The 21,431-nt window shown below is 37.1% G+C and overlaps 1 protein-coding gene across 2 annotated transcripts in view; it reads right to left on the bottom strand.

The window, feature by feature from the left end:
• Positions 1 to 21,431, bottom strand: part of OSBPL1A (oxysterol binding protein like 1A) — a 243,777-nt gene that overhangs the window by 182,968 nt on the left and 39,378 nt on the right. For both annotated transcript variants that reach the window (XM_049619605.1, XM_049619606.1), the window contains exons 5-7: positions 7,491 to 7,602; positions 2,183 to 2,268; positions 892 to 1,036 (exon numbers count right to left, since the gene is read on the bottom strand). In XM_049619605.1, the coding sequence (XP_049475562.1) occupies positions 892 to 1,036; positions 2,183 to 2,268; positions 7,491 to 7,602 (343 nt within the window). The remainder of the gene's footprint in view (positions 1 to 891; positions 1,037 to 2,182; positions 2,269 to 7,490; positions 7,603 to 21,431) is intronic.

The following is a 21,431-nucleotide window of genomic DNA, read 5'->3' as shown; positions in this document are numbered from 1 at the left end:
GCTTCTCTTGGGGTTATCTGATCCCATCTCTGATACTGTTATGCATAGAGTCAACACTCATTACCTGTACATTTGATATTCGCAGATTTGCCTATTGCTAAAATTTATCTGTAACCTCAAAATCAATACTTATCTCAATTTCTCAGTCATTCACAGGCACATCAAAAGTGGTGAAAAATTTGAGTCTTCTCAGGCGCATATTCCCAGCTGAGTTAGAAAAAGGTGATGCTCTGCCTGTTTCAGCTCTCATAGGTAAACAAATGTCCACATCATAGTCTATCCAGGGCCGCATTTTCACATTTTGTTTGCTTTTTGTTGGTGACTTCACTATTGAAACGGGCTGCCAAACATAGTACTGAATTATTATATAGTGCTGTTCCTAAGTGCAAGAGGGCTGTGATATGCTTTATGGAAAATATATGTGTAGCAGACCAGCTCTATTGAGGCATGAATGACAGTGCTGTTGGCAGTAAGCTCTGTTAATGGATTAACAATATATATTAAAGGTGTTTTTAAATAGAAATACACACATAAACAAGGGTATGTATTAATCAGTATAAAAATGTTGTGACCAGAACCTCTCAAGAACCCAACTCTATTTTTCCCCCAGGAGTTAAATAACACGAATCAACTGTACTCTCTTTCCTCGAGGGAGTAACTATCTTAATCACAACTTCCTCCTAAGGAATAGGTATTATTATACAGTTAACTCTTAACTAGGAAGGGAATTAGTAAGTTTTTTTCTTTTGTGTGAATGCCTGGACTTCAAAATTAAGTAGGGGCCATATAGTTTAACAAAGGCTGGATCCTAACACAAAACAATTTTATATGGCATTAACTTATTTTTATAGTTCCAAAATGACCAACAATGGCTTTTACCAACATGCTTACCATTTTTGTTCTTCAAATTTGGGTCTGCTCCACTTTTTAGAAGCTTTAAGGCACATTGCTTATGAGCCCGGTAAGCTGCACAGTGCAAGGGTGTATTTCCTAACTGATCCGAACAATTAACATCAGGAGGATTGGGCCTGTTGAGCTAACAAATGAAAAATGCAATGCAGAATTATATATCAAAGATGGATTTTCTCCCTTAAAACACAGGAAGGTGTAACTGATGTTCAGGTGGACCCTCCAACTATAGAACCAGGTGAACACCAGAGCTCTAGGATGCTAGACAGTCAGTGGCTTCTTGTTCCCTAAAACCAGCAAATCTATGTCACTTGCCATGCTCGTCCTCAAGGTGCCATGAAATCTTGGGTCCCACATTCCCCTGACAACAGACACCACACACTACACCGGTGCCACCCCACCCACTCCTGGACATTAAGATTTCACTAAGATTGGCTCACTTATACCCATTTTGTGATTCATACTTGTGACAGCAAAAATATACACCAGTCTACCACAGACAGTCATTCAGAAGAGTTAAAACCATAAAGGTTAAATGTGTTAAAGTTCTACTGAATTTGTTGTTCCCAACTGACTATTTTAAAAACTTCCTTATACAGTCTCCATTTCACAAAGATTAAAAAATGTTTTAGGTACTTTACTTGGAAACCAAAGAGGTCTTTTCAAATGAAAAGGCTGAAATAACTTTAAAGCAAATGGCAATGCTTCATTCTTCAATTTAGAACAAATTTAGTTCCATGTTTAATGAGACTACGTGGGAAATAGACACTGGAAAGTAGGTCTCCAAAAGGAAAAAAAAAATGGGTAAAGCTTTCAATCTGTTCTGACATGATATGAATATTCCCAAGTATTATCACATATTTGTACGTTACTTTCTAAAAGTGTAGCATACCCTTCAGAAATGATTGCTTATCACAATTAGAGAAATTTGTTCCTTTATAGGATCTTACATATTATGTTTCAATTTAAATTGGCTTAATTTGAAAAAAAACAATTGTCTTACATAATGTATTCACCTTGAAAAATCAGATTCTTAATTTATCAGATTTTCACAGTAGGGAGTGGGGACATAAATCACAAATTCATAGAAAACAATCCTTAAAATGTATCTTGCTTAAACTATTATATGCCAAGTGCTTTCAGATATTTAAGGACTTTTGCACTACTATTACAATCTCAAGTATTTTAGCCCTGCAATTTGACTACATTATGAAGTGTTAACGTAAAGTTACAATTTTCCTGAAGGGTAAAGAACTAAGACATGTTGTTTTACCAGAGCTAGGAGTTCTGCTGTTCTGCCTTCTCTCGCTGCTGCTAAAAGTTCTTCTTCAAGCTTTCTTTGTTGAGTCCTTTCTACAGCTGCAAAAGGAAAGTATATGTTACTCTACTTCTAGTCAGTATCCTATTAGCAACGTCATTAAAAGGATGTATGAATAAAGTGACTGTGGGAAAAAAGTCACAATATTTTGAATTATAATTCAAATATAGTTAAAGACTTATTGTTATTCTCACTGCCTTGAATTTCAGATAAGGGAGTTCAACTCCTTTTAGGTTCATATGAATTTATGTTTTCAATTCAGAAGTCTAAGTATCTTACTGTAACACCCATCACAGATAATTATGAATTACTTTTGCATGCTGAAATACTATTACACATCTGCCTTGATAAATTGGAGAGTAGCACTCACACCTTCTAGAACCTTAGAATCCGTTAAAAATAACAATAAGAAACAGCACTGGTAGAAGATGTACAAACCATGTAAGTAGATCTACACATACGTATATACTTCCGCCTAATAGAAGACTTATTTTAACAAATTCTATAGCACCTAGTATATGCCAAGTACTATTCAAAGCACTTTAAAAATAACTTCCAGTTATAAAATAAATAAGTCCCAGAGATGGAAAAAATACAGCATACAGGATAAGGCCAGTATTTTAGTAATACTGCATGCTGACAGGTAACTACACTTACCACGGTGAACACTGCATAACATATAAAAATCAAATCATTTTGTTACATACCTGAAACTAACAAAACACGGTAGGTCATCTATACTTCAATATTAAATTTTGAAAAAAATATATTAGTTCATTAAATCCTCATAACTATGCTATGAAGTAGGTGTTACTATTATTCTGATTGTACAGATGAAGAGACTGAGGCACTAAGAGGTTAAGGAATTAAACTAAGGTCACACAGCTAGGAAATGGAGGAGCTGGGATCTGAACTTGTGCAGGCTGGTTCCAGAGACCATGCTCTTACCACTATTCTATCCTGCTTCTTAAATCACACTTGCACAGAAAGAGAACAGGCAATTTGATTTAAGAAACTGCAATATGCAATAAGGGTCTCTTTTTGCTAGATTTGAATTCTGTTCTGGCTTAAAAAAAACCAATTTCACAGGAAGGCTCAGTAACCTCACTTAAAACATGTGCATAATATCCTTTGCAAAGGCTGCAAGGGAGAAACTATAAAAGGTTTCTCAGGTCTTCCTGGCTGAAGTAAGGTCATGGACTAAAAAGCAGGTTGGGGAGCCAAGTGACTGGGGAAACACTATGAATGCGATCGTGGATACAGCTATAGCTAGAACTAGTTTAGCTTTAAGAAAAGATGGACAGTCCTAACATACCATCATCTTCTATTCTCACATTTCTATTTCCACACCCAGACTCCCTCCCCACATCAAAGGAAGGCACCCAAGACTCTGCATAAGCTCTCAATGGCTTCTTTTGCTGCGATTCACACTCTTCAGTGTTTCCTCTTACTGGTCCTGGGGCTACTGCACCATGAGCTCTGAGAACAGTCACATTCCTATCCCTCTTGTATGTACTTCTAACTCCTGCATGTGTTACCCAGAGCTGTAAGTTATCACTAGCAGTCAGGTACTGTTCTTACTCTTCTGTGTATCCTAGCCATTTATGACAGTGTCTGGCATGACGTGTATTTGGTCAATAAATATTTACTAAATAATCAAACAATGCTTAATCATGTTGGTTCTAGACTTCATGGAAAAGAGGTAAAGGGTACCCTAATGTTTCTTTTTAGATTGCCTAGGTTCATAAATGAAGGAAAATGGGGTTTTGGAGTTGCAAACACTGCATATATTCCTGTCCTCTGTTCATTAAAGACACTGAAAGATTATTGACACAGCCAATGAAAAGGAAAAATTCCAGCTGGGGAGATGAGGCTTCCAGAGTGCTGGTAACATTCTGTTCCTTGATCTGTTGCTTACATTGATGTGTTCTGTTTGTGAAAATAGTGAGCTGTACATTAATTATGTATGCTTTTATCCATATATTTTATACCTCAATAAATGTTTTCAAAGGAAATATTCCATTCAAAAAATTCATTTGTCCTATAAATTTTAATTCAATTTTATTTTTTAAGTAAGTTTATTTTTGAGAGAGAGCGAGCAAGCACATGTGCAAGCAAGGGAGGGGCAGAGACAGGGAGAGAGAGAATCCCAAGCAGGCTCTGTGCTCTCCGCACAGAGCTCAACGCAGGGCTCAATCTCACTAACCATGAGATCATGACCCGAGCAGAAACCAAGAGTCGGATGCTTAACTGCCTGAGTCACCCAGGCATCCCTAAATTTTAATTTTAATATGACAAACTAATTATCTTTCGTTTGAATCTGCATCCCGAGTTAATAGGGAGTGCAGAGATCATGAAGTTTAACTCCCTCCTAACAACACTCTTATGTATATGCACAGGGCAGGTTAAATAGCAATACACTTGAAATGGAGGTAAGAACCTGGCAAATGTCCTTCACTGACAACAGAAAAAACACCATTTTGCAATCTCCATAGTAAGAAGTGATTCAGGACGAGAATCATTAATGCTGAAATCAGTTATTAAAAGATTAATGGTAAACAGGAAATTTGAATTTTTCTCCCCATAGATTAGTACTTACAAAGGGGGGGGGGTATCTCTACAGTGGAGCACTGGGTTATCAGAGATAACATTACCAGTAATAGAACAAAATAAACAATGTTTCCTCCTAACGTGTGATGCACTGGTAAAGGATACAACCTCACCATTCTCGCCAAAAAGCAGATCCTGAATCTAAAATATATGATAAGATTAAAAAAAAACAAAAAAAACCAAACCCAAACTGAGACGTTCTACAAATAATTCTATAATTTCCTTCCTCTTCACAAAGGTCAAGATCCTGACAAACAAAGGCTAAGGACTTATTCCAGATAAAGGAGACTAAAGCAATCTGTCAACACAATGAGAGATTCTGGATTGGATTCTGAATTGGAGGAAAAATTCTACAAAGGACATTATTTGGGCAATTGACAAAATCTGAATATAAACTATATTACATTAGTGATAAATTTTCTGAAATTGGTAGTTATATTGTGATTATGTAAGACGATATCCTTGTTCTTAAGGGATACATACTGAAATATTTATAAGTACCACTTTATAGAAGTTACTCCCAAATAGTTCTACAAAAAATATTAAGGAACATTAATATATAAAAGGATACACCAGATGTGGCAAAATGTTAATGACTACTGAATCTAAGTGAAGGACATACAAGTTTTCATTGCATTATAATTGGAACTTCCCTGTAGGTTAGAAATTTCTCAAAATAAAATGAAAGACGAATGGTATGTAGAAGAAGGTATTCCTCTCTAGTGCCTGACCCATAGTAGTCTAACCTCTTTCCAGGTAACTCCAATCACGTGAACTCCCTACACCTTAAAGTGCAACCCAAGCCATTATTACAATACACAGGACCCAAAGATGAACCCCTGGCACTCCATCAACTGGACCAACAATTGGCTCTGTTCTAGCACAAATAAGATTACAATATAACACTTCTTTAGATGCTTGAGTAAAATTTTGTTGTGACCACTGAGATCTGTGCTTCTGGGGTGAAACTCTTCCTGTCTCTAGTGCACTACCCCATGATGTGGCTTCTGTTCTACCTATAGTCTTGGGGGGCTACTAGATGCACTCCCTGAAGTCTGAGCCATTTAAGGCGCTCTCCACAAATTATATCTGGCTAAGGTGATCTCATCAGAGCAGAGTCAAATAACTTTCTCCTTTCATTTCCCAGGATAGCACCTTATTAGCTGACAAACTATACGTCAACGGAGCCCTTGTCCTTAGCGCATTTGAGTTTTGGGGAGGTAGTAGAACAGGTCTTCGTGATTGGCCCCACTAAATGTCAATTTGTCAGGCTAAACTAACAATCCACTGTCAGGTGAGCCTCAGTTCCAGGTTCTCATTTTGTTACAGTTAAAATAACAGGACAAGGGCACCTGGCTGGCTCAGTTGGTAGAACATGTGACTATTGATCTCAGGGTCATGAGTTTGAGCCCCATGTTGGGTGTACAAATTACTTTAAAAATAAATTAAAAAAAGGATAGGATATGGTGAAGGACAGGACACCTCAGCCTCCCAGTTAGATCACAATATATTAAAGGGCAGGGATCACATCTAATATGTGCAATCTCCCAAAAAAATCACATAAGACAGAGCTTTAGAGAAGATGTTTAGTTGATAAGCCTGCTCATTTTAAATCAAAGGGTTTTATTTTTAAGGCAAGAGTTAAGACAGTGACCTAAGGATGTCTGACAAAACTTAAAACTTAAGCAGATTTGTCAAATTTGCCATAAAATTGTATGACCAAATCTTCAAAAAAATTAAAAGTAGAAAGGTAGTAGACATGAGAAGGAGTATGGTTGATAGGCTGACATTATTTTCTAACTAGAAAACAAGAGAAAATTTTAGTTTTCAAGGACAACTGGAAAATAGAAAAAAGATACTGGTTTTTACATAGCTAAACATACTAATAATTAAAATAATTAAGAAATACCCTTTAAATACAGAATTATCTTACCTTTCCCTGAATTGCAAAACAAAGAAACACAGGATATGTGCTTTCTACTACAGAGTAGAAATTAAGAAATCTTCTCTTCTCTAGCATAGAAATACTACCAAAAAATAATTATAGTAAAGCCCTGGCCACTCAGAGGATAATCTTAATGCATGAGAGTTTCCCAATGTAAGAATCAAAATATGTTTGTTTTATTCTATTTTAGAGAAATTGCTCTGAGTTATTGCAGACTCGTATCTTCTTTAACATAATTTAATATCTGGAGTTTCTAATGACGATGCTGATCCTTCAGGAAATTACTGTCAGTCGTTGTGCTACAATGCAGTCCTCAGGACAACGGAGCAGGCCAGCATCAAACGACTCCCACCAGCTGCACCTCTCACAGCTTCACTGTCCTCCACTTCTGTATCCTTTGTTATGATGTTTCTGCAGCCTACCAGCCACATTCTTCATGTCTCTCACTTTCTACTTTCCATTCTGTTGCAGACTTGATCATACAACATTATGGCAAGTTTTACCAACTTAAACTTAAAACTGTTTAAGTTTTAAAGCTGTGAGGAATACTCAAATAATTTTGTGTCTAATCAGGGACTCCAAGATTGCATTCTCTTTAGAGCATAAGCGCAGTGTAGTCTATTCTGGCATCCCAGAAGCTATTTCTACTTATAGTCTGAACCTTGGCTATCATTAAAGTAATTACTATTTAAGATCCATAATATTTACCTTCAAGCATGTTCCTGATTTCTTTGTCATAAGTGACTTCTTTTGCAGTCTGTCCACTCCCATTAACAACAGTAGTATCTGCATTATATTCTAAAAGAAGCATTACCAGCTCCTAGAAAAGCAGAAAAATTGTTTTTAGTTATTAAACTAAGACTTTATTATAACCCTTTTCCAAATTAGTAATTACTCAAAAATAGAAACAAGAACCATAGGAATCTGTGTATTACATCAGTTGTATCTACAATAAGTGAATACTAAGCACATTAAGTTGAATAGAGCCAACTCTTGAATGACACAGGTTTGAACAGGGCAGGTCCACTTACATGCAGATTTAAAAAATAAATACAGCACATTACTGTAAATATATTTTCTCTTCCTTACATTTTCTTAGTAATATTTTTTCTCTAGCTTACTTTTTTCTTAGAGTCTATAGTACATATAACATACAAAATATGTGTTGATTAATGTTTATGTTATTGGTAGGGCTTCCAGTCAGCAGTGGGCTATTAGAAGTTTTGGGGGAGTCAAAGGTACATGTAAATTTTCAGTTGTGCAGGGCTCAGTGCCCCATCCCGTGTTGTTCAAAAGGTCAACCGTACAATTTAGCTAACTGTAATAACTGATGATTACCCAGACAATTGCCAATCCACAATTAACACAAACTTCTATAATTGATTTTTAAGTAAATTATCAGATTGTTTTACCAAACTATTCGCGTGATTAAACCAAATGTATAAGTTAGCAAAGCCATTACTGAAATTGCAGCGGATAAAACATTCATTTAACGTTATTCCTACAACACCTGTTGAAAAAAAATTTCCCCAACAGACCTAGATTTAAAAAAAAAAAATGTGAGATGTATAATACATAGACCCTCATCTTCTAAAGTGATACAGACTAGGGGCACCTGGCTGTAGGCAGTAGGTAGGGGCACCTGACACTAGGTAGAACATGTGACTCTTAAAGTGATACAGACTAATAGGATACACTGCCAAAGGCATGGTTTGTAATGAAGCAAACACTCTCCTAAAATAAATATTCAACAATAACTAACTATATCATTCATATTTACTCTAAGCAGTTAACTGCTCTGACAAATTTCAGACTCACCAGCAATGTATAGAAGTCCAGCATCACTGGTTCAGTTATACAACTTAACAGGGCAGCAGAAATGAAGAAGAATGCAGATTTGCAGGAGAATGCTAGAGATCTGATGTTCAATGTTAGTACCCAGGGGTACTGGTGGATGTGGTAACACTAGGGCAGAATGAAATACAATGCTATTCTAACTGCCAGGTTGATCGCATGCACAGATACATATGAAAGAATATCTTGTGTCATCACATGTTATGCTTTCCCATGAGTTACATTTTTCCTTTGGACTAAAAAATTTCCCATGTACTTTCCAAAAAAAAATTTTTTTTTTTTTTAACTAAGAAATGCTTAAATACAACCTAAAAAACACAGTAAGTAGAAAACAAAATACTCATTGTCCTAGTCTATGACCACTATAAACATTCTGGTGTATTTCTTTCTAATCCTTTTTCCTATGCATGAGTCAGAGTTTTTTTTTTTAAACACAACTTTTATATTAAAGTTGCTTATAACTCCTTTCACCTAATCTATCATGTATTTTCCAGGATATTACATAGTATCTATATAATGATCTAAAAGACTTTTCACAGCTGAATATTATTCTAGAAAATATATCATGACATTTAAAATAGAAAAATGGTTAATATTTTAATAAAGTGAATTCTAATAAAATCTTAGAATTTCCTGTCACCTTAAAGGCAGCATTTTGGGAGAAGTGTTTTCATATGACTAAGAAAGTAAAACAACCCACAGAATGACAAAATATTTACAAATCATGTATCAGATAAGAGACATATCCAGAATAAAGAACTTTAACAACTCAATAAAAAGATAAATAACTTACTTTAAAAATGGGCAAAGACAAAATGAACAATCAGAAAACAAAACTAAGCAAAACTTTTTAATTCCATTTACAATAGCATCAAAGGAAATAAAATACTTAGCAATAAACTCAATCACGGAGGCAAAAGACTTGTAAAGTAAAACTTTAAAACATGGCTGAAAGAAATTAAAATGACAAAAAGGGAAGACATCTAATGTTCACAGTTAGGCTTAAGACTTAATAATAAGATGTGAATACCACCCAAAGCAATTTATAGATTCAATGGAATACCTATCAAATCCCAAGGATGCTTTTCCCAAAAATAGAAAATCCCACCCTACAAATCATATGGAATCTCAATGGACCCTGAACAAATAGTACTGGGGGAAAAAAGTAAGAGATCTCACACTGCCTGATTTCAAAATTTACCTTAAAGCTACAGTAATCAAAACTGTGGTAATGGCATAAAGACAGACCTATAGACCAATGGAAGTGGATAGAGAGTCCAGAAATAAACTTTCACATATATGCTCAAATGATCTCCAACAAGGGTGCCAAGACCATTCTAAGGGGAAAATTCCAACAAACAATGGGAAAACTGGATACCCACATGGAGAACAAAACAAACAAAATGGAGTTGGATCTGTACCCTACACCATACACAAAAATTAAATCAAAATGGATCAAAGACCTAAGTGTGAGATCTAAAACAATAAAGATCTTAGAAGGAAACAGCAGAAAAACTCCAAGACACTGGATATAGCAATGAATTTTGGCTATGACGCACAAAGCACAGGCAAAAAGGAAACTGGACCATATCAAAATTTAAAACTTTGAACGTCAAAGGACATATTAAGAGAGTGAAAAGGCAATCCAGAGAATAGGAGAAAATACTTGCAAATCATGTGTCTGATAAAGTTATATCCAGAATACGTAAGTAACTCCTAAAACTCAACAAAAACCCCCAAACAATCCAACTTAAAAATGGGCAAAAAATCTGAAAAAGCTACAAGCTATATGATTCCAACTACACACCACTCTGGAAAAAGCAAAACTATGGAGACAGTAAAATTATCAGTAGTTGCCCAGGGCTGGAGTAGGGAGAGGAATAAATAGGCAGAGCGCAGAGACAGTGAAAATACTCTGTATGATGCTATAATGGTAGATACATATTATTATACCTTTGTCCTAACCCAAAGAACATAGAAGATTGAACCCTAAGATAAACTATGGACTGAGAGGGCGGGGAGGGGGGGTTTCTGATAGGTCAATACAGGTTCAGCAATTGTAACAAATGGACCACTCTGGTGGAAAATGATAATGGGGGAGGCTATGCATGAGTGGAGACAGGGCACATGTAAGAAATCTCTATCTTACTCCATGAATTTTGCTGTGAACCTGAAGGTGCTCAAATTTAAGACCTCAAAATAAAATATATAGATTTTAAATAAACAGGCACAGGACTACAACCAACTATTCTCCAAAGAATGGCTGAGAAGTACACAAATAGATGCTGAACATTTGCGTTACAGACATGGAAATCAAAAACAAATGAGGTAATATTTGACAACCATTATAATGCCTAAAATTAAGAAGAATGACAAGTGTTGGCGAGAATGTGGAGAAACTGGAACCTTCATACAATGCTAGTGGGAATGTAAAATGGTGCAGATGCTTTGGTAAACAGTTTGACAGCTCTGCAAAATACTAAACATAAAGATGCTATAGGATGCAGCAATTCCACTTCTTAGGTATACACCCAAGAGAAATAAACTGAATGATAAAATCTTACACACAAATGTTCAGAGCAGCATTATTCATAACACCTGAAAAGTGAAAACAACCCAAATGCCCATCAGTTAATGAATGGATAAATAAAATGTCCACACAATGGAACATTATTTGTCAAGAAAAAAGAATGAAGTACTAACATATGCCATGTCATGGGTGAACCATGAAAATATTAAACTAAAAGAAGCCAGTCACAGAAGACCACGTATTACACGATTCCATTTATATTAGATTCCAGAACAGGCAAATCCATAGAGATAGATGAGTAATTGCCTGGGGAGGAGGGGAAGAGGGAACAGGGAGTTAGAGGAGTATGTGGCTTCTTTTTGGAGTGATGAAAATGTTCTAAAACTGTGTTGACGGTCTGTTAACATAGTTGAGTCACTGAATTGTGTACTTTAGATGGCTGAATTGTTCAGTGTATGAAACAGATCGCAAAATTGCTTAAAAAATGATTAGTTATTCAAGCCTGGTACCACATTGGCACATTTGAGTTAAGGAATGTTATTTCTCAACCTATTTAATAGCTTACCTAATTGTCTTACACCATTTTTGCAACTGCACAGAGTTCAAGTGATTAGCCTGATATGATCTTTAGGAAGGCTATAACAATTAATGTGGAACTTGAATGATCTAAATCCCCAAAGGGACAGACTATGGAGAATGAGCAGAGGAAATGGGATGAGCAAAGGTACAGAGAAATACCTCTGTTAAGAGCAAAGAATGTGCTTCAAGAATGAGGAAAAGGGCATAGGGAGCAAACAGGGCAATGTGGAGTGTGGAGTTGCTATATGCAATTATAGGGAGCTCAGGTTGTCTGAAAGGTAAAGGGATATGTGTGGAAGGTTTCAGAAGAATCATATCAGATTACAAGTTGGAAAAATCAGTGGACCACTGTGTGAAAAAGATTTAGAGCAAAAGTTCCCAGAATTTGCTTCCACAGCAGCATCAGTGTCCCCCATGAAATCTACAGAAATGCAAGTTCTCAGGCCCCATCTCAGACCCAATGAATCAGAAATGATGGGCATGGGGCCCCCAGCGACCTGTCTTTTAAGAAGCCCTCCAGGTGAGGAATATAAGCGCTTAGGCAGGAGCAGTATCAGAAAAGGTTGTTGTTCGCTGAATCATAATTTGAAAAAAGGCGGCACCTTAAGAGACTAGTAGTTGGACTTCTAATCCAGGGACAGGAATTAGACTACCTACCCAACAGGTAGGTCAGTGCCTATTTTTAATGCCTCAGTGAGTAGAAGAGGTTTTAATTTTCTTTAAGAGTTTGTTGCAGGATCATTGTTCCTATGTTCAGAATAAAGTAAGCCTAACTGTGTTTCTCTATGCCAAAATTAAAGACCATCCTGACTTCTTAACCACTTTGCCCAGACACCAAACAATGAGTCATTATCTTCCTCTTCACCTCCCAGGACCTGGAATTCCTAATCTAGTCCTGAGTAGTCAGTGGTGCTTTACAAAAGTCCCCAACTCCATCCACTTCTCCCTCACAGTCACTTGTCACCAGCTGACTATGTGGCTCTCCACTCTTGTTAAATTCACTTCACACGCGTAAGCTTTCAACATTATGCAAGACTCTCCACGAATCAGAGAAAACAAACTTAGATAATGAATAACGAAGGGATCCCAAAATCAGAGCTGACATTAGCATACTGACCGGGCATCCCCGCACAGGGTGGAATTAAGAGATTTCAAAATTAGAAAAGTAATTGGGGAGACAGAGCAGTCCAGGTAAAGAGCAAGGAGTTTGTTCTCAAGTGGAGACAGTAAAAAGGAGGATTTAAAGTAAAACATATTTCAACAACCAACTCAAATACTGCAAAAGGAGCAGATGTAGAGGAGGAGGAGTCCCACTTTAGAAGCGTGAAGTTTCAAGATTCCTGAGGGCAGGTAAGGACGTCCAACATGCAGCCCAACAGAGGACCTGTATGCCTGGAGAGAAGCAGGAGGTCCAAACACGTATTTCTAAATAATCCCCCAGGAAAAATAATGAAGCCATAAGAGGATGTGGCTTTCATTATGGGGAAAGTTTCAAGGGAAAAGGGAAGAGTGGTTTAAAAGGGTAAAGTAAAAAACAATAGGAACCATCAAAGCAACCAGATATGCCACAAGAAGAGTCTCTCCTCCCAGAAGTGATCAGCTTTGTTAGGCACAGAAACATAGGTACAGAAAAATGTGAAGACAGAAAATCTTAAAAACAGTAAACCACTGACACTGATGACCTTGAAGAAAACATTCAGTGCATGGGTAGAGCCAGGATCTCTACTACAAAGAGTCAAAATAACCAGGTGCTAAGGAAGCTGAAAAAGAGTAGACACACTTAAATATTTTTTAAAATTCAGAAAACATGCATCTTGCTCAAAGGAGGTTTCCTTCCCACCCAATCTCAAGTAGCATGTGCCCACCCCCTAACTCCTTTCCCTTTGCCCAGTTTGAATTATTTTCATAGTGTGTTAACTTCCTGTACCTACTGTCTCTTCTCCCCTATGAAGTTTGTCCGCTTTGTTGTTATATCCCCTCCACGCAAAACGACTATTTAATATCTGTTCCTAAATAAATATATTTTGCTTAAAATATTCCTGGTCAAGATAGCATTTTGACCAATTTGTCAAACAACTAACTACCAAGAAGGCAGAGTAAAGTATTAACTTTGAGCCTGATACCTTTCCTTTTTTTTTTTTTTTAATGGGTGCCACATAGTACATTCGGCCTAGTAGTACACAACAAAGATTACAGCAAAACAAAATTAACACAACTGTAAATCGTGCCCCTAAACTGCCCTAATCCACTCTGCTTAGTAAATTGTCATTCCCTTACTGCACCATTACTCTGCTACCATAATAGAATTCATCTCAGACAAAACACTTAGAGAAAAATGCCCATACCCAGATTGTTTTTTAATAATAGCTTTAGGACATAAGTTGCATACCATAAATTTCACCCTTTTAAAGCGCACAGTTCTGTGGCTTTTAGTATATTCACAGAGTTGTGCACAACCGTCACTATCTAATTTCAGAACATTTCATTACCTCAAAAAGAAATCTTACCCATTAACCACTCCCCAATCCTCCTTCCCCTACACCCCTGGCAACCACTAATCTACCTTCTGTCTATGGATTTGCCTATTCTGAATATTTCTATAAATGGAATTATCCAATATGCAGCGGCTTTTTGTGTATGGCTTCTTTCACTCAGCACGTATCCAAGGTTCCTTTGTGTTTCAGCATGTGTCAGTACTTCATTCCTTGGTATAGCTGCCTAACATTCCAACAGTATGGATGCACCACATTTTGTTTATCTATTCATTAGTTAATGAACATCTGGGTTGCATCCACCTTTGGGTTATTATGATGTTATGACCATTCCTGTGTGGATTTTTTAAAATTAATCTACTTTTAGCAGAAATTCCACATGAAAATTTTACTGCCTTTTTTTTAATGTTTATTTATTTTTGAGAGAGAGAGAGAGAGCGCGCACGTGTGCACGCACGAGCGGGGGAGGAGCAGAGAGAGAGAGGGAGGCACAGAATCTGAAACAGGCTCCAGGCTCTGAACTGTCAGCACAGAGCCCGACGCGGGGCTCGAACTCACAAACCGTGAGATCATGACCTGAGCCAAAGTCGGATCTCAACCGACTAAGCCACCCAGGTGCCCGTGAAAATTTTACTTCTTGTAAAGCAATCTCTTAATGCAGTCTTCAGGTTTCAAAGTTAGAAAAAAATAATTTCTACAAATTATGATCACTGAACTCTTAGAATTTAGGAGAGGTTCAAGAAAACTGCTTCAACAATGAGTTGTAACTTCAATACAATTCTAAGGGAAATATCAGAATACTTTGCGGGGGGTTCACTATATTGACACATTGTATTAGAGAAAGCAGGGGAATGTGTTAAAACATTTAAAATATAGCTATAAAAAACATACCATGCATATATAGCCAATTTACAACAAAGGAGCCAAGAACATACAATGGGGAAAGGACAGTCTCTTCAACAAATGGTGCTGGAAAAATTGGACAGTCGCATGCAAAAGAATGAAATTGGACCACTATCTGACACCACACACAAAAAGTAACTCTACATGGATTAAAGATTTGAACCCAAGACCAGGAAACCATAAAACTCCTAGAAGGAAATGTAGGCAGTACACACCTTAACATGTGTCTTGGTGATGACTAAAGGTAACAAAAGCAAAAAATTAAAAAATGAAAGTAAAAAGTAAGTGGGACTATATCAAACTAAAAGACTTCTGCAGAGCAAAAGAAACGATCGGCAAAATGAAAAGGCAACAAACTGAGGCATCTGGGTGGCCTCTCAGTCAGCAGTTAGGCATCCAACTTCAGCTCAGGTCATGATCTCAGGGTTCCTGAGTCTCAGCCCCCACTTCAGGCTCTCTGTTGTCAGCACAGAGCCCACTTCAGATTCTCTGTCCCCCTCTCTCTCTGCCCTTGCTCACTTTCTCTCTAAAATAAATAAACATTAAAAAATCTTAAAGAAAAAAAAAGGCAACCAACTGAACGGGAGAAAATATTTGCGAACTGTATGTCTGATAAGGGGTTAATATCCAAAATACACAAAGAATTCCTTCAACTCAACAGCAGAAAAACAATCCAATTAAAAGATGAGCAGAGGATCCAAATGGACATTTTTTGGAAGAAGGCATACAGATGGCTGACACATATGAAAAGATGCTATACATCACTAATCATCAGGGAACACAAATCAAAACCACAATGAGTTACCACCTCATACCTGTGAGAATGGTGGTTATCAAAACAGGTGTTGGTGAGGATGTGGAAAGAAAGAAAAAAAAAAAAAAAAGGATTCCCACCCCTGTGCACTGTTAGTGGGAATGTGAATGGGTACAACTATGGAAAACAGTATGGAGGTTCCTCAAAAAATTAAAAATAGAATATACGACTGGGCAATCTCACTTCTAGGTATTTATCTACAGAAAACAAAAATACTAACCCAAAAAGATACCAGCACACCTATGTTCGCTTCAGTATTATTCACTATAGCCAAGATACAGAAACAACCTCAATGTCCATCAATGGATGAATGGATAAAGAAATGGTGGTATACATATACAATAGAGTATTATTCAGCCATAAAAAGGAGGAATGTGTTGCCATTTGCAACAACATCGATGGACTGCAAGGACATTATGCTAAGTGAATAAGTCATAGAGAAGAACAAATACTATATGATTTTCCTTACAGGAATCTAAAACAAAAAACCAAACTCAAAGATAGAACAGACTGATGGCTGCCAGATGCAGGGGGTGGAGGGGTAGACAAAATGAGTAAAGCATATCAAAAGGTACAAACTTCCAATTATAAAGGAAATAAATCATGAGGATATAATGCACAGCACAGGGACTATAGTTAATACTGTACTACATATTCAAAAGTTGTTAAGAGTAGATCTGAAAAGTTCTCACAAGAAAAATCTATTTACAGTGATGGATGTTAACTATACTTACCGTGATCATTTTGCAACATATACAAATATTGAATCCTTATGTTATATACCTGAAATTAATGTTACAAATTAATTATACCTCAATTTTTTTTTTAGAGATTATGGGACTTGAACTCACAACCCCAAGATCAAGAGTTGCATGCTCCACCAACTGAGCCAGCGAGATGCCCCAATTATACCTCAACTGTTTTAAAAGGTTATATTTTTTAAAAGCTAGTGACTTAAAATAGTAAGCTTTAATTATCCAATAGCCATACATGTGGAAATACAATTCCCCAAACTTAGGTAAATAAAGTATTCCTCCAAATCCAAATTTTTATTGAAAAATATCAGCAGCTGTGCATCTGAAAAATGATGCATGATTTCCTAAGATAATAATAAATCAAGAGCAAATTTAAGGCTAGATTTGATATTAAAAAAGTTATTTCTAAAAAAATTACATACCAATACCTAATATTTAATTAACATTTACAACGTATCACTGTTCCAAGAGTTTTATTAACTCATTTAAATTTTCACAAAAATCCTGTGTGGCAGGTACTATTATAACCCGTCTTTTTAAAAATGGGAAATCTGAGGCACTGAGGTCAGTATGTGTTATATACACTCATATGAAAACACACCACAGTCTACTATACAAATTCAACAAAGTTCACCCTACAACGAAAGTCAGCAAGTCCTACTCATGCTTACCGACCTCTACAAGTTTTGAGAAACATCACTCTTAAATGTGAATTAATAGCCAATTACAACCAAGATTTGAGATCTGACTGGCACAAAGGACAAAGATCAAGAGAGGTAAGGAAAAAAAAACTTCAAAAATGAAGAAAACCTTAAAAAGAACACATCCTCAGAAAAATTAGATATTTCTTTATTAAACAAGAAATGAAGATTACAAAAAAGGGAATATTTAGAGAAAAATAAAGGACTCTTAAAAAATAATAGCAAATTAAATATTCAATAGAAAAATTGGAAGATCTCTCCCATGAAAATAGGGGAGCGGAAGATACCTAAGAGGGAGTGAGTACAGGTGAAAAAAAGATAAAAGAATTAGAGAATCAATTATGGAGACCTTTTATCTGGTCACCTAGAATTCCAAAAAGATAAAACTGAATATAGAAATACACATGCATAGCCACATGTAGTTTTTTAAAGAAGCAATTCACAGCATCTTAAAGATTCCTAAGACATGCTAAATATTAACTGATCCACATAAGGCACAGACACATGACCAACTTAACATTTAAGTATTAGCACAGTCTCTGAAGTTACAAGAAAAGCCTATTTCATAAATTAACTAGGACTTGCAGATTTCACCTGGGATTTAAAAAGCTGGAAGGTGCATCATACCCCCTCTAACAAAAACAAAAATAAACAAAAAAAAAAAGCAGAGGGGTGCCTGGTGGCTCAGTCCGTTCAGTATCCAACTCTTGATTACAGATCATGTTCGCACAGTTCAGGGATCGAGCCCTGCATCTGCCTCTGCACTAACAGTGTGAAGCCTGCTTGGGATTCTCTCTCCCCCTTTCTCTGCCTCTACCCTGCCTGCATGTTCTCTCTCAAAAATAAAGAAACTTAAACTATTTTGGGGGGGCACCTAGATGGCTTGGTTGGTTGAGCGTCTGACTTCAGCTCAGGTCATGATCTTACCGTCTTTGAGTTCCAATCCTGCATTGGGCTTTGTGCTGACAGCTCAGAGCCTGGATCCTGCTTCGGATTTTGTGTCTCCCTCTCTCTCTGCCCCTCCCCCACTCATGCTCTGTCTCTGTCAAAAATAAACATTAAAAAAAAAATTTTTTTTTTTTAATATTTTTTTCGGGATACCTGGGTGGCTCAGTTGGTTAAGTGTCTGACTTCAGCTCAAGTCGTGATCTCATAGTTCGTGAGTTTGAGCCCTGCAGCAGGCTCTGTGCTGACAGCTTAGAGCCTAGAGCCTGCTTCAGATTCTGTGTCTCCCTCTCTCTCTCTCTGCCCCTCCCCTACTCACGCTCTCCCTCTCTCTCAATAAATAAATGTTAAAAATTTTTTTTAATATTTTTTTCAAAAAAGGGGAAAAAACAGATAATCTATAAAACTACTGTGCTGAACCCAGAGAACCAAGGTGGTATGGTGACCAACTATAAGCCCCTCTCATTTTATTGTACTTTGCAGAGTTTTTGTTTTGTTTTTACACCAATTGAAGGTTTGTGGCAACCTTGCATTGAACAAGTCCATCAGAACCATTTTCCAACAGTTATCTGCTTACTTAGTATTTTTGTGTCACATTTTGTTAATTCTTGCATTATTTCAAACATTTTCATTATCATTACATTTGTTATAATGATCTGTGATCACTGATCTTTAAAGTTACTATTATAATTGCTTCGGAGCACCATGGACCGTGCCCATAGCAGACAGGAAACTTATCAATAAATGTGTGTGTTCTGACTGCTCCAGTAACCAGCCATTCCCCCAATTCCCTCTCCTCAGGCCTCCCTGGTCTGGGAGACACAATGTTGAAATCAGGCCAATTAGTAACTCTATGAAGACCTCTAAATGTTTATTCAAATGAAAAGTCACAGGTCTCTCACTTTAAATCACAAGTCAGAAATGGTTAAACTTAGTGAGGAAGGCATGTCCACAGCTGCATCAGGCTGAAGGCTAGGCTCTCAGGCCAAATAGCCAAGTTGTGAGTACAAAGGAAAAGTTATTGAAGTAAGTTAAAAGTGCTACTCCAGTGAACACGTGAATGATTAAAAAAAAAAAAAAAAAAAAGCGAAACAGCTTTATTGCTGAAATGGAGAAAGTTTGAGTGGTCTGGATACAACATCAAACCAGCCACAACATTTCCTCAAGCCAAAGGCCTAGTCCAGAGCAAGGCCCTCTCTTCAGTTCTATGAAGGCTGAGAGAGGTGGAAGCTGCGAAAGAAACGTCTGAAGCTAGCAGAGGTTGGTTCATGAGGTTTAAGGAAAGACACGATCTCTGTAACACCAACGTGCAAGGGGAAGCAGCAAGTGCTGATGTAGAAGCCGCCGCAAGTTATCCAGGAGATCTAGCTAGACCATTACTGAGGGTGGCTACAATAAACAACATATTTCTAATCTAGATGAAATAGCCTTATTTTGGAGGAAGACGCCATCTAGGACTTTTACAGCGAGAGAGAAGTCAATGCCTGGCTTCAAAGCTTCAAAGGACAGTCTGACTCTCTTGTTAGGGACTATTGCAGCTGGTGACTTTAAGTCGAAGCCAATGTTCAAATAGCATTCCAAAAACCCTAGAGTCCTTAGGAATGATGCTAAATCTACTCTGCCTAGGCTCTAGGAATGGAACAACGAAGCTAGATGATACCATATCTGTTTATAAATGGTTGACCAAATATTTTAAGGCCACTGTTGAGGTCTACTGCTCAGAAAAAAAGATTCCTTTCAAAATATTACTGCCCATTGACAATGCACCTGGTTACCCCAGAGCTTTGATGCAGATTAGAGTGGGATTAATGTTGTTTTCATGCCGGTTTACACAACATCCATTCTGCAGCCCATGGATCAAGGAGTAATTTCAACTTTTAAATCTCCTGACTTAAAAAATACATTTCATAAGGCCATAGCTGCCATAGTGATCCCTCTCATGGATTTGAGCAAAGTAAATTGAAAAACTTCTGGAAAGGATTCACCATTCTAAATGCCGTTAAGAACATTTATGATTCAAAAGAAGAAGTCAAAATACTATCAACATTTGTGGAGTTTGGAAGAAGTTGATTCCAATCCTCATGGATGACTTTGAGGGGTTCCAGACTTCTGTGGAGGAAGTCACTGCAGATGTGGGGGAAACAACAAGAGAACTAGAATTAGAAGTAGAGTCTAAGAACGTGACTGAATCGCAATCTCATGATAAAACTTTAACAGATGAGGAGTTGCTCCTTCTGGATGAGCAAAGAAAGCAGTTTGAGACGGAATCTACTCCCTGTGAAAATGCTGTGAAGACTATTGAAATAACAAAAGTCAGAATATTACATAAATTAAGTTGATGGCAGGGTTTGAGAAGATTGACTCTAATTTTGAAAGAAGTTCTACTGTGGGTAAAATGTTATCCAACAGCCACACATGCTACAGAGAAACAGTTCGTGAAAGGAAGAGCTGATCCACGTGGCAAACTGCATTGTTGTCTTATTTTAAGAAATTGCCACAGCCACCCCAACCTTCGGCAACCACCATCGACATGGAGGCAAGACCCTCCACCAGCGAGATTACAACTCGCTAAAAGCTTGGATTATGGTTAGCATTTTTTAATCTATAAAGTATTTTTGAAGTATATACATTGTTTTATTAGACATAATGATATTGCACACTTAACAGACTATAGTGTAAACATAAATTTTATATGCAAAGGATACCAAAATATTCATTTGACTTACTTAGTTGTAATGTTTGCTTTATTGCAGTTGTCTGGAAACAAACCCGCAATATCTCTGAGCTATGCCTGTAGTCTGGAATCTAAGGAAACTGCCCCAAAGTAAGCACTGGCTCACTGTGGTAGGTATGGGAGTAAGACAGGGACTGGCCAACAAGCAGATAACATAATTCAGCTGAAATTTTTAACGAACTGCTACAGGATGAAAGGCTAGCATGAGAACCTCTGCAAGCCACAGGTATGGGGGGAAGCTCCTATCCACCTGCAGGATCTTCCCCACGGACCTCCACTTGGTGCTTAAAAAAGTAAAAAAAAAAAAAAAAAAAAAAAAAAAAAAAAAAAAAAAAAAAAAAA

Source organism: Panthera uncia (genome assembly GCF_023721935.1).
Source record: "Panthera uncia isolate 11264 chromosome D3 unlocalized genomic scaffold, Puncia_PCG_1.0 HiC_scaffold_8, whole genome shotgun sequence".
NCBI classification, from domain to species: Eukaryota; Metazoa; Chordata; class Mammalia; order Carnivora; family Felidae; genus Panthera; species Panthera uncia.
Note: the sequence above shows the minus strand (reverse complement) of the source record. Positions and strands in the feature narration are given on the sequence as shown.